Source organism: Henckelia pumila, chromosome 1, assembly GCF_033568475.1.
Source record: "Henckelia pumila isolate YLH828 chromosome 1, ASM3356847v2, whole genome shotgun sequence".
Classification (NCBI taxonomy): Eukaryota; Viridiplantae; Streptophyta; class Magnoliopsida; order Lamiales; family Gesneriaceae; genus Henckelia; species Henckelia pumila.
This window is the reverse complement of record NC_133120.1, coordinates 144,735,009-144,748,291: the sequence shown is the minus strand read 5'-3', so window position 1 is coordinate 144,748,291 and position 13,283 is coordinate 144,735,009. Positions and strand designations below refer to the sequence as shown.

General features: G+C 33.4%; 1 protein-coding gene across 1 annotated transcript; it reads right to left on the bottom strand.

The window, feature by feature from the left end:
* Positions 1 to 2,711: 2,711 nt before the first annotated feature.
* On the bottom strand, positions 2,712 to 11,434 carry LOC140874761 (uncharacterized). The gene is made up of 11 exons (XM_073278144.1): positions 11,042 to 11,434; positions 10,020 to 10,050; positions 9,911 to 9,924; positions 9,727 to 9,777; positions 8,685 to 8,754; positions 7,896 to 7,968; positions 7,732 to 7,799; positions 4,040 to 4,160; positions 3,744 to 3,783; positions 3,072 to 3,139; positions 2,712 to 2,959 (listed from the first exon to the last, which is right to left on the bottom strand). Exons 1-11 carry the CDS (start codon positions 11,216 to 11,218, stop codon positions 2,953 to 2,955), a joined length of 720 nt encoding a protein of 239 aa, XP_073134245.1. The 5' UTR covers positions 11,219 to 11,434; the 3' UTR covers positions 2,712 to 2,952.
* Between the last annotated feature and the right edge of the window lie 1,849 nt (positions 11,435 to 13,283).

Here is a 13,283-nt window from a genome sequence, read left to right as displayed (position 1 = left end):
TTAACTTTGCTACTAAAAACTGGATATGGACAAATTTTTGTCATAAAAAACATCAAAATATGCTACTGAAAACGTCGAAGAACTAATAAACATAAGCTGAAAATATATACTGAAATTTCTGAAAAAATAAAAGCAAGATGAAGCTTCAAAAATCTTCAGAATTGTTTGCTGTAAATTTATAGAATTTTTTCAATTGGATGCTTTTTGGATGATTGTTGAATGATTGTGATTGCGTGTGCCGTCTGCTCCTTATTTTCAATTTTAGGTAACTCTCCACTTTTCTCACTTTCTTGATTACAAATCATGTTCTCCACCTTTCCCACTATAATCAGTTGGTTTCTGCTTGGGCTCCCTTTTTTCTTTTCGTTGGTTTCTTTCAGCTTGAACTTTTTCTTTCCTCTTGGGTCGCCCACTTTCTTTAGCAACTGAGCCAAATATATTCTTCTTAATTGGGCCAAAAAATGACTTAATTTTTAGGCTAAACACATTTCTACTAGCATTTTTCTTTCATGATATACCCCCTTAAGCCAAATAAAAAAAAGTTTCATGTATGACAAAAATTCTTACGAGACGGTTTCAAGGGTCATTTTTTTTAGACGGATCTCTTATATGAGTTATTCATTAAAAAATATTACATTTTATGTCAAAAGTATTACTTATTATTATTAATATGGATAGGACTGACCCGTCTCACGGATGAGACCGTCTCACAAGAGTGTTACTCTTCATGTAATTTTAACCACATCTGCAAAACGCCAAAGAAAGATGGACATTTCAGGAAAACTCGAGTTATATAAAGATGTTCGAGCTATTTGTTTCAACATCAATAATGACACCTAACCTAAAAAATTTTTCTGTTCTCGACCCTTTAAAAGTCAAATAATTTCTCACTAATTACAAATCAGGTTTATTTTGGTAAAAATATCCCAAGACAATAGGTGGGCCAAAATGTTAATCACGTATAACTTTTTAGCACCAACCACCCACCACTCTAAAATACAAACAAACTCTACCTTTTTCATGAGGCCCTATCTTGCTCTCTGTCTCTACTATACTAAGAGCTTTCAACTAGCTTTTGCATCATTTTTAATCATTGTAAACTCTAAGGTTGTGCTTGGATAGAAGGATTTTAAATTCATGAATTTTAAATATATTTAAATGTATTTTTATTGTATATAGAAGTAGCAACATAAATTTCAAATCTACTCATTTTATGTTTATATGATATTTTATAGTAATTAGGATAAATTTCAAGTTCACCCAATAATGGATTCATTTTTTTTTAAAGGAATAATTGATTCATTTGAAATGCATTATACTTTACTTTTACTATTTTATTAAGGGTGAGAGCCTTAAAAAAACTGTTTTGCTATCTTAGTCTGGATTTTCTTAATCCAAAAATACCCCTTCACTCACCCATGTTCTTTCTATTATCTTCAATTTACATTATTTTCTATTTTCCCCTTTTTCAATTCACTTCTTTTTCTTTTCAATTATATAGACATGACTGCTCTCATACTTATATATTATTTCATCTATTATGTGTAAATAAGTAGTGTATAAAGTTAGAATTTGATCTATTATTTCATTGTTAACAATTAAATAGAATCGAATTCTATGGATTTGAAATTCTTCCATCCAAGCACAACCTAATGGAGTATGCAACTTTTAGTTATTTTTCCTAGCCGACAACCTATTTCAATCATCCCCTCATGCCCCTTTTAGACAGAAAATATTGGTAAATTTTATATTCAAACCGTCAATCCAGATGTCATCTAGATTGCATTTATCTATATTAAAAAACTTGAATATTTGGGGAAAGGGAAAAAAAATTTGATTATAAGTATTTAATGACTCGAAATAAAATAGATTCAAAATCCATTACAATGACTTGCAAGTAACATTGGTCAAACTTAAAGTCAATAATTCAGAATCTTTTGTAAATTAAATTTATCCAAACAAATTCCATAAATTTTACCCGCACGTTCATCGATGCCAATGAATTCTCCGTAATTCCCGTATGAACAGATCTCAGACCCATCAACATTAATTCCACGTTAAATTTGTTTCCGCTCTTTAAGTTCAGGGGGATAGCTAACCAAACAAATAATTTCATATCCTCAATAACATGAAATATTTCAAATTTAATCTTCTAGATCCAATCATCAAATCAAATTCTTCAATCCCAAGGCAAACGAATGAATTCGCATTGGATCCCTTCTAATTCACACGCAACAAATAGGTTTTTTTTTTATTTTTAATTTGGAAAAAAAAAATCGATTTAAAAAATAAGGTAAAATAAAAAATATAACAAAAATACTGTAAAACGCTGTCAAAAAGAGCGAACGCTTGAATAAATAATTCGCCACATGGCAGTGTCCGCTGTCAGCGGACCATGCCTAAGCGGCAATCTTCAGTGCGGTGTGTGATGTATGGTGAAAAAACTCACTTTTCAGCGTTTTAGTATTCTTGTCATATCTTTTATTTTATTTTTGAAATCGGTTTTTTTTTTCAAATTAAAAATAAAAAAAAACCCAACAAATATGACGAAATAATAATTTCGAGTTTTGGAAAGTAAACAGAAGTGCAAAAACCAACAATTGACTAAATAAATAAATATTTTATTCCTAAAATAAATATGAGTACGAAAATCAAGAACTCTTCAACTATGCGTAAGATGTCAATGACAAATGATTAATTTATCATACGACTTGAAGTTCTTAGCCAAATATTTTAGAATAAATCAAACAAAAATAGCTTTAAGTTATAAATATATAAATCAAGACATTCCCATCAAAATTGTAGATCCGCAGGATTTTAGGCTCTGCCAACAAATTACAGAATGACACCCAAAAAAAAAAAAAAAGGCCCAGATAACGTTGGTAACAACTCCACCTCACAAAATAGAACTTTAGATTAAACATTGCATCAACAGCGACGCAGTGATCGTTATCAAGCCCTGAGAAAGCAAATACCAGTAGTTAAATTGAAGGAACTGTAGCACACAAAGTAGAATCAGTGAATAAAATTAGAAACCCAAACTATGCAAGACATTGTTTCTTTCAACTCACTTGCCAATGTAAGAGTTGTCAGTGGTGCTGACAATAATCTTTTCGCCGGCTAACACATGGGCTGGGGCCTGTTACGCGCAAAGTTATCTGATGTTAATGCATTTATTTGGCAGAAATGGCCTGCGACCAATGTTGAGTTGAAGCAAGTCGCATCTAATTTTTTCTTAAGCTGTTCCAGCTGAACAGATTGGCGGGAAGGGAAATAAATTTGAAAATCGATAAAATGGTATTTTTCTCCTCACATTCAAATAGGCTTTACACATTCATGCATCCACAAAGTTCTCTGAGTGTGTACCATTTTGATAGTTTACAACGTCATGTAAAGAACACATTACAGTCCACAAATAATCGACACATTGCACCAAAGAAATTGATTAATTATATCCTATATTCTAGGAAGATGATTCAGATACTAGTCATAATCAGGTCAACATTCTTTCATTATATTATGTTTAAAGCATATTTTTTGATTACTCGTAGAGATAGAATATGATACTATTAGTGAGAATGCTGCTTTGATGAACTCCACCTAGCCTTTATAAATTGAAGACTTTCAGTAAAATTACCAAAGTACATTACAGGATTAGTTTGTTGATTACTGCTTCATGAGCCGAGCCAAACCAAACCAGCAAACATTTTACCACATAACAAACAGTGTATCGCATGTATTACCTGGATAGTGCGACCATTGTCCAGCAAAACCCTTTTGTAACTGCAACGGTGAAGAATGTGAGAAAAATGTTAATTGCAACTCACAATTACATGTAGCCCAAGGAAGAAGAACACGACCAAGTAAGAAGACAATGAACAAGACCAGTAAAGATAACAAACTTGACTTTCACAATATAACAATAATCTGCAAAAAGACATTTCACATTGTGTTGGTTAACCATGATACAATTTCCTTGTGCTTATTCATTTAAGCTAAAAGCACACATACAGCAACTTATCAAAAAAGCTGCACTTACGGCATTGGTCCACTTCCCTTTACAACATCAGCTGCTTCAACAACAGTGCATATTGCTCGATTGGGCATTGATGCTGCCATTGGCCTTTCATCATAGAGTTGGACAGTTACTTTCATATCATCTGCTAGTAAGGAAGTATAATATGCATAATGTAAAACTGAATATTTACAACAGAATGAACTTGTAATATTAATCTTGGCAATATGAAATACACAGACATAAAAGAATATTGGAATGCAAAAAAGTCGGGGTAGAAATTTCAAAGGGTGACACAACAGAAAAGATGAAGGCACTCATTAAAGTTTCTTGATAAAATGAAATATGCAGAAAGAAACATCAAGCATTTAAAATTGATTTCACTGTTAGATATTTAAGAAAATTTGTAATATGCAGAAAGAAACATCAAGCATTTAAAATTAATTTATCTGTTAGATATTTAAGAAAATTTGTAACCGTGGATGGGGATGGGCAATTGGGCATATAACTCCAAGGGATGGCAAACACTTGTGCCAGTTACGTACCTTGAATAAAGAAAATATACTTGGATCACAGGCTTACTTCAATAAGTATTTAATCCATTAGAATCTAACCAACATTTGGCATCCTCAAAAGGAGATATAATAACTACTACTTTACAGGAAGCAAAAAAACCGATAAACAATGGCCTTTGCTAGGAGAGATTGAAACATCACGCTTGGCCCCTCGCCCTTTTAACCTTTATCTCGTAAATGATGTTTTGTGGAGTAATTGATTGATGATTGTCATGTTACTGCGGTCATGTAGTGAGAACTTCTTGCGTGATTTCAGTCTTTTTAGTTGGTCATCTGATATTATAAGGTACAGTGCGACCAGGTAACATATGACATATTTGCATCAAATACTGTGAGATACATGTTTTACATGCTTACATGGAATTAGTGTTCACACTACATGTAATTAATTGGTATATAAAACCATTATCATGTTTTATCAACCTGCGACTTTTTATTTAATGTGTTGATACATGGCATTGGTTAGACATGACAACAGATTATTTGGACCTGTGACTAGCCCCTGATGTAGATGTCGGTCGATAAGGTACACAGTTTATAATCCTGTAATGGCAAGGCTTTAGAACACGTTAAGGGTTTAGCAAAGAAGTGGACACCACGGCAGTGAGGCCAAACGCCAACCTTCATATGTTGTAGACTAATGATATGCTCCAGGATCCTACCATTTCTCTCGCTAACTTTGCACGGTTGCACCTCCTTGCCATACATTGCATTGCATACAGATAGTATCACTTACCATTTTTATATGTTTTTTTAGTCATATTTCATAATGAGTGCACGCTCACCCTCTTTGGGGGCTGATATTTTGTGTGGATCACAACTTGTAAATGAGGGTTAAGAATGCAGGTGAAGGAACCTCAAGCAGTAGTCACGTTTGAGTTGTACAGTCTCAGGTCTTCCTTTCATTTCAAGCACATTAAGCCATCTGAAATGGTAAATTTGTCCCCAATATTTTCTCATGTACCAGGATATGTTCAAAGGACAATATGTTTGTATTATGGATCTGTATTATGTACTATCCAGTATGGATCAACAACAAATGTCTAATGTTGATGTATCACCTAGATTAGAGTTATTTGCACCAAATACCCCAGTGAAATATTGAAAATGCACATTTCTCTCCTGTAAAATTTTAATAGGCATCTTCAACCCTAACCTTTTATAAAATTAGCACACGCGCACCTTCATATGAGCGATTGTTACGCACGTGCTCCTCATGCGACTGGGTCAATATTTTGATTTTTTTTTTGCACCAAATACCCCTGTGAAATATTAAAATTACATATTTGACCCTTTGAGAGTATAATTTTTAAATCTATTCAACCCATAAGATCCAATTATAAAATATTTATCAAACATTTACATTTTATGAATTTTTATTTTTATTTTAAATCTATTATTATTAATTAATTTGTTTCTAAAAAAAATATTATTATTTTATCTTGATATCATTATTTTATTAAATCACTTCGTATTTCCAATTTCTCCATTAAACATGCATTCATAAACAAGGATTTAAATACCTAAACGTACCAAAATATTGAACCAACATGATAAGTTCATGCATATTACTTTTTCAATTTAAGACTATATATATTGAACCAAAATCTAAATTTTTCGAGAATATGTATTGCACAATTTGCAGTAAATAATAAAAAAATAAAGTTGTTATATAATGATAAAATTTACTATTAAAATATATTTTTTGTATAACTAATATTAAGATAAAATAAATAATATTTTTCATAGTTATTTAATTAAAAATATTATTTTATTCAATTAAATATAGAATTAATAGTAAATTTTATCATTATATAATAATTTTTTTTTTATTATTTATTACAAATTGTGCAATGCTTCAATACTATGTAGTCCTAAATCGAAAAAGTAATATGCTTGAACTTATCATTTTAATTAGTTTAATATTTTGGAACCTTAATGTATTTAAATCCTTGTTTATGAATGCATATTTAATGAAAAAGTTGGAAGCACGAATTAAGTTTAATAAAATAATGATATCAAGATAAAGTAATAATTTTTTTTAGAAATAAATTAATTAATGATAATAAATTTAAAATAAAAATAAATATAAATATAAATATAAAAATTCATAAAATATAAATACTTGATAAATATTTTATAATTGGATCTTATGGATTGAAAAGGTTTAAAAATTATACTCTCAAGGAGTCAAATATGCAACTTTAATATTTCATAGGGGTATTTGGTGCAAAACAAAAATCAAAAAAATGTTTGTCCAGTCGCATGAGGGGCGCGCGTGTGAAACAATCGCTCATATAAAGGGGTACGTGATGAGTTTCCCGAGCAACTGAAAAATCTTGATGATTTTGTGGATGAAATGATTGAATAGAGTGGAAGATGTTAGAAGGTTTCCTAGAATATTGTATATTGTGTATTAATCTTGTGTTATATTTAGATAACTAGCCAGTAAGAAAGATTTAGAAGTACAGTTATCTTTTCCCTTTATTAGTAAGATATGTTTCCTTACTTGTCTTAATAGGAGTCTTTATATTGATGTACAAACTTTATACCTAATGAATAAGTTTTATCACCCAATTCTTTGTGTTCTTCTCTGTCAATAGAAGAGACTCCAATTAATTGGAGAGAGAAAGAACAAACATGCTTATGGGTTTTAATCAATATATATGGTTTGTTTAATGGAATATATGCTGTAAACATTTATAATTGTGGGGGTAATGTTGTTATTCTGATGTCTAAATTAAAGATCTGGCAGTCTCTGAACCTCTATGGATGAATTGATTATCATTTATCAGGCCAACGACGACTTAGTAATAGCCTGCTAAAAATTGGGATGAAAAAATGAGAACCAAATATGTGATAAGGGTGAATTAACTAACAATCCCTCTCTCATCACCAAAACCAATCATCATGCACTCAGTAATAAAATTTAACCACCAAGACAACTTCCGGACCCAGTTTCACTCTAAATAATCAAAATTTCCATGAACATAAAGGAGAGGACTCGAAGGTCCCTACACTTTTCTACAATTTTTTGTTTCAGATTACCTCCCTCGTGGTTAGCATAAATAAATTGTACATCCCCAAGCAACAAGTAAACAAGAAAGATGCATCAGAAGTTTAGAAGCAAAATATCATTACCTTGAAGGTACGCAAGAGATTCACCAAATAAATGACTGGGTACATCTAGCTGGCCATATGTTTCAGGGCTTGATAAGCAACAGATTTGAACAGATTAGAGAACAACTTTCGTGTGCCTCTCTCTAATGAACAAAGTACATATAGAAAGAAAACACATTACTCACTCCATTAGCACAACATTTCCGGTTTCATCATCCGTATATAGATATGCAAGTGACTTCTCTTGAACAAACACTCCTGCAAAAATCAGAAAGATACTGGTAGAATTACTTAACTCTGTACCATATATATGATTTAAATTTTAGATTCAGTTCATAGAAAGAGGTTTCAAAATCTAAGAGGATGGCACTTCAAATAAAGCTATTGCCACCCCCGACACATCTGGAAGCACGACAAAATAAGTTTATATACGCATCTCACGCACGTTGAAATTAGAATTATTATAATAAAACTTGCATGCCTGAAAATACAGCTAACCACCTAGTTCACAAGCCTTAAAACCCTAATGCTGAAACATAAATGTGATCCAGCTATGCAATGAAATTATCCATTCAGTGGGTAACTTATAAACCAGAGGCCTAGCAGTGAAAGAAATGTTGAAATAAAAATATATGGATTAGATCTTATCATTGTTAATCTATTTGTAGTTTCTAGTTTCAGAAGGATGTTTGAAGTCTTAAACATAATTTCAAAGCTTTCTTTGTATGCGCTACCTGACCTTATTTCTTTTCATAACTTGCATAAAATTTGAACAGCCACAATTACAAGCTGGAATTGTACATTTAACATGGAACAAAATGTAATGTTATAGTTTGTCATCCTTTCAGATTCACACCCTTCAATATGAAAATAAACCACATCAATATTTTAGTGAGTCATCACGTGACTGCAGAAATAAACTATCACATCTACACATTTTTTCACTCCAAAGAGAAATGTGACGCAATGCATACTTTCAACTGGCTCATCGGTTCGTAACCGCTCATTGGTTTTGCTTCCACTATCAACATCCCGGAGCTCCACCTTTAACATTGAACAACAAAAAAAGACGAAGCGTATTTGAGGGGTTAAAGTCTTAAATCATCCAGCGAAATGAGATAGAAGATAAAGACAATTGTCGGCATACCTGCTCATTAAAGTTTCTAGAAATATTAAGAATAAGGAAGATCAAAACAGGATAATGACAGAGTGAATTCTCAAATATAAAATGGATTTGAAATTAGAGGTCTTTCAACTAGGATATGCATAAAACATGACTAAAAAGAAGAAGAAACAAATAGAAGATAAGAAGCATATTTGAGGGGTTGAAGTCGAAAATCAACCAGCAAAATGAGCAAACAGAAGATAATGACACTTGTCGGCACACCTGCTTAATCCAGTTTTAGACAATCTTAGGAGTAAGGAAGATCAAAACAGAATAATAACAAAGGTGAATTCTCAAATATAAAATGGATTAGAAATTAGAAGTCTTTCAAACTAGTATAGGCATAAAAAATAACAAAAAAGAGAACTAAACCAATCTCCGTTCACCAATAGAGAATTTTTCAGTAAGAATGAATGTTAGTTCTTTATGTGCAGCAAAACGCTGAATACTAAGGTCCGTTTACACCATTTCAAGGGTAAATTACACTTTTGCCCAAACAGAAATGAAAAAAAAAATGTAGGTACAGGATGCTGCTGACAACTGGAAACTATATGTGGCCGAATGAGAACAATTTGACGCTAACAAATTGTTTTGTCAGGTAAGATAATGCATTTGATGATAGCTGTGACAAATACAAAATTCATACATCCGCAAGGAGGTTCTAATTCGGAAAGCTCATTGCACACCAGGAGTCCAAAACACAATTTTCTCGCTCGACCCATTTTAAACAATATAAAAAAGAAGAAAAAAACCATTTAATTGTAACAAGAAAATTTAATGACTAACACGTATACTTCATGGAACAAGATAAAAATAAATAAAATAATATTCTGAAACAAATTTGATGTAACCTGTATTATTGCTCCTCCCCTACCTTGGGTAGTATGCTGCGCTTTTACCACCTGACCACGACATAAGCATGCGATAGTGTCATATTGAGCCATATTCATGACTTAATAACTCAATTGAAATACGAAAGAGCACGGGGAAAAGTAGGACAAATCATAAGATTCATAACTTCATGTAACTGATTACCTGAAAAAGCTTTCCTGCGTTGCATCAGCCAATCCGTCATACAAAAAACAACACCACATCAATGTATAGTTTAAACATACATCCTTAATACAGCTGCAGAAAATCTAACCTCTTCTCATTATAACATTTCCTGGTCTTACCTGAAACATAGAAACAATCTTGAAAATGCCACAATCGTGAGCAGATTCTAAACTAAGAGTTGAGATTATATCTGTTAAAGTTTCAATGCATCCATTTTTATCATTTGAAGGCATAACCTCTTTTTCCCCCTCAGTTCTATTCTTAGCATAGCATAAATGCAAAACAAGAAACATAGTTTTATCAATATTTAAAACCACAACATTCACCAAAAATCAAAGATTAAGCCAGACAAGTGTGGATAGATACTTAAGCAAATAGTAATGAGAAAATTGCCACCCATAAAAAAATTGCTAGGAAATAGGAAGGTGACTCTAACACGTGGTGCAAACTTATCCAAATTGTCACCATTTATACACCCTCGATGTCCTGATTGAGAGGCAAGAATCGTGCAAGCAAACATAGTGAAAATGATTAGAGAATTGTGGAATCAAAATATAATGAGAACGATTAGAGACGAGAATAGTGGATTCATAGACTTGTACATAATTATAGGAGTAACATTTGCTAGGTGAGATAAAGGATTTCATTTCAGATCCAGGGCGATGCTGATCAACTACTTGGTTGGCTAACTGATTAAATGTGTTCAATCTAAATCACCAGTCATAGGAACATACTTAAGAGAGGAGACAAAAATAGTACGCCCGAAAGTTCGACAAGGAAACACAAACTAAAACAGAGGAAAAGAAAACAGCAACGTTATATCAAGCAGGGCAACTACCCGAGTTGTACCTGTAAATTTTTATCGGTCAACAACCACAAGATTCATAAATCACTATCTGTACTTAAACCATGCACTAATAATAACTAACAAATTTACTTAATTTCTAAAAGCAAAGAAACAAAACAAGGCCCGGGTTCCCATACTTGAGCAAGGGAAAGATCGACCTGAAAAAATTGAGCACCTTTTTGCACACAACGTATACACATATCAGAGTTATTGTGATAAGCATTCCACGTAGTTAAAGAAAGAAAGATTAGAACATATCATACATCACCGCCGGAGAATCTAGCGCAGCGGAGCTGGGTGGCGGACCATGGGGAGGAAAGGAGGTCGCCGAGTAGCCCGGGAACCAAAGGCTGGTGGCGTCTGATGTGGCAAGTATACACCGAAGAATTGGATGGAAATGAAGCGGCGGCGGAACGGAGTTTGGCGAGTAATAATCGCATATTTCCGGCGCCGTGGTGAGAATCAGTGATGATACGGTGAAGGTGACCACTTCTAACGCAAATTTTGGTAATCTTTAAATCGCTCACTACTAATGACGACCAATGTTTAGGAACGCTTGTTTTTTCTTGATTAAATTTTGTGAAATTTTATAACTAGATGTGAAATTTTGTAAGGACCAGTGTTTTCAAGATTTCTCCCAAACACCGTCTAAGTAACTGGATATTTTTATTACTTCCATATAGTCCAACATTCTTCTTTGAAATATATGCGCGATAATTCTCAATTTACTCACTTTTATGATATTTTGTTATAAATTTTTCAATCTTCTCAATTCGACCCTCCATTTTTCACATATTTTTTGCAAATGTCCTTTACGTCAAATTGATAGTTAAAATAGATATTTGTAGGGCAGTTTGCACATTCAATCCTCATCGGTGAAAGAAAATGAATACAAAACAAATATGTATTGATCATAACTCCGTTTTACGTAATTAAAATAGCTAAACATATTTTACATAGTAAAACATAGTTTAAAGGGTTTTAATAAGTTAAAACCAAGTACAAATCAACTCCGGAATATCTGAAATGATCCGGGAAGTTCGAAGACCTGAGTAGTTCGGATTCATCCGAAGTGGTTCAGTAGCAAAGGGTGAGTTCGGACCTTCCAAACCTGGATAGACACGTACACCAATGTGTTCTCAAAAGAAGGTTGACAAGTGGCAATTTCGGACCTTTCGAAGTTTCGGACCTTTCGAACTGCATGCGCAGTGAGGTTTCAAATAGTTATTGACATGTAAAATGCATGCAGGATCGGAACGTCCGAAGTTAGTGATCATAGCTTCTGAACATGATCGGGCTTTCCGAAGTCTGGTGTTCCGAACGTGGCACACATGCAAGATTGAACCGTCCGATCCAGGGTTCAGACCTTCCGAATTGTGTCTACAAATAGGCCGAGAAATCCTCACAATTAGTATGTGTTTGAGGTGTGTTGTGTACTTAGTGTATATTTTGAGTGCTTCTAGTCACATACTCGAGGGTCGGGCGATAGTAAGGTGCAACGGGGCTTGTAGTGGAGCTATGCCGAAGTTGTGACTTTTGACAATAAAAGGCTAACGACGGAAGCATGTATATTCCAAGATCCCTAATAGTATTTGGAAGTATCTGCTAGCTTATTAGTTAAGGCTTTTAGAAAAATAATAGTGATATTGTCACGCCCCGATCCCAGGGTCGGGTGACATCGCCGTTGCTTTCAAATAAAATTCAAAAACAACCAGGCTCTTAGTACAAAATTTAACTAAAACCAGTCTATTTCATGAATAAAATCCAAAATAAATATTCTGTACAACTCAAAATTCCCAAATAAGGAATAAAATTTTGCGAAAATGTCTTACAACTTAAAAATCAGTATAATAACTATAAAATTTCAAAATAAAATCTCTTCATCACAATCTCCAAGACATGAATTGTTCTCGATTTCTTCGACTTGATCTTCATTCCTATCTAGGGAGGAAAGTAAAGGGGTGAGTGTTTTGGAAAACACTCAGCAAGTGGGGGATATTCGTACACCAAAATACAGAATACATATATACACAAAAATGGTTCTGGACGTAACATTTCTCAGGACATGTCACAAGACGGGTCACGACATGGGTCAAAACACGATAGCAACAGAATTCAAAGCAGGGAATAAGATCGTATCAGAAACAGAACAAAAATATATAGATGGCACTGAAACTTCATTTCATTATTCATGGTTCGTTTTCTGTCCCCTATATATTACTCCTCTAAGGGGCGAGGGTTCGGTTTTATACCCCCCGAAGGGAGCCATAGGTACGATTTTATACCCATCGTACAGGGCCATAGGTATGGGTTTATACCCATCGTACCACAGGGTCATAGGTACGGTTTTATACCCACCGTACTATAGGGCCATAGGTATGGTTTTATACCCACCATACTACAGGGCCATAGCATATCATATTTTCTCCACTTCAAATTCAATTCATAACAGTGCCGTTTCGAAGGTTCAAATCATAATAAACGAATGAAAGACTTGTTGGACAT

Coding starts and splice junctions, on each gene's coding strand:
- LOC140874761 (XM_073278144.1), bottom strand. CDS start 11,218: ATGCGATTATTACTCGCCAAACTCCGTTCCGCCGCCGCTTCATTTCCA. Junction 4,161..7,731: donor ATCTCTTGCGTACCTTCAAG/GTAATGATATTT, acceptor CCTTACTAGCAG/ATGATATGAAAGTAACTGTC. Junction 3,140..3,743: donor ACAATGGTCGCACTATCCAG/GTAATACATGCG, acceptor TGCGCGTAACAG/GCCCCAGCCCATGTGTTAGC.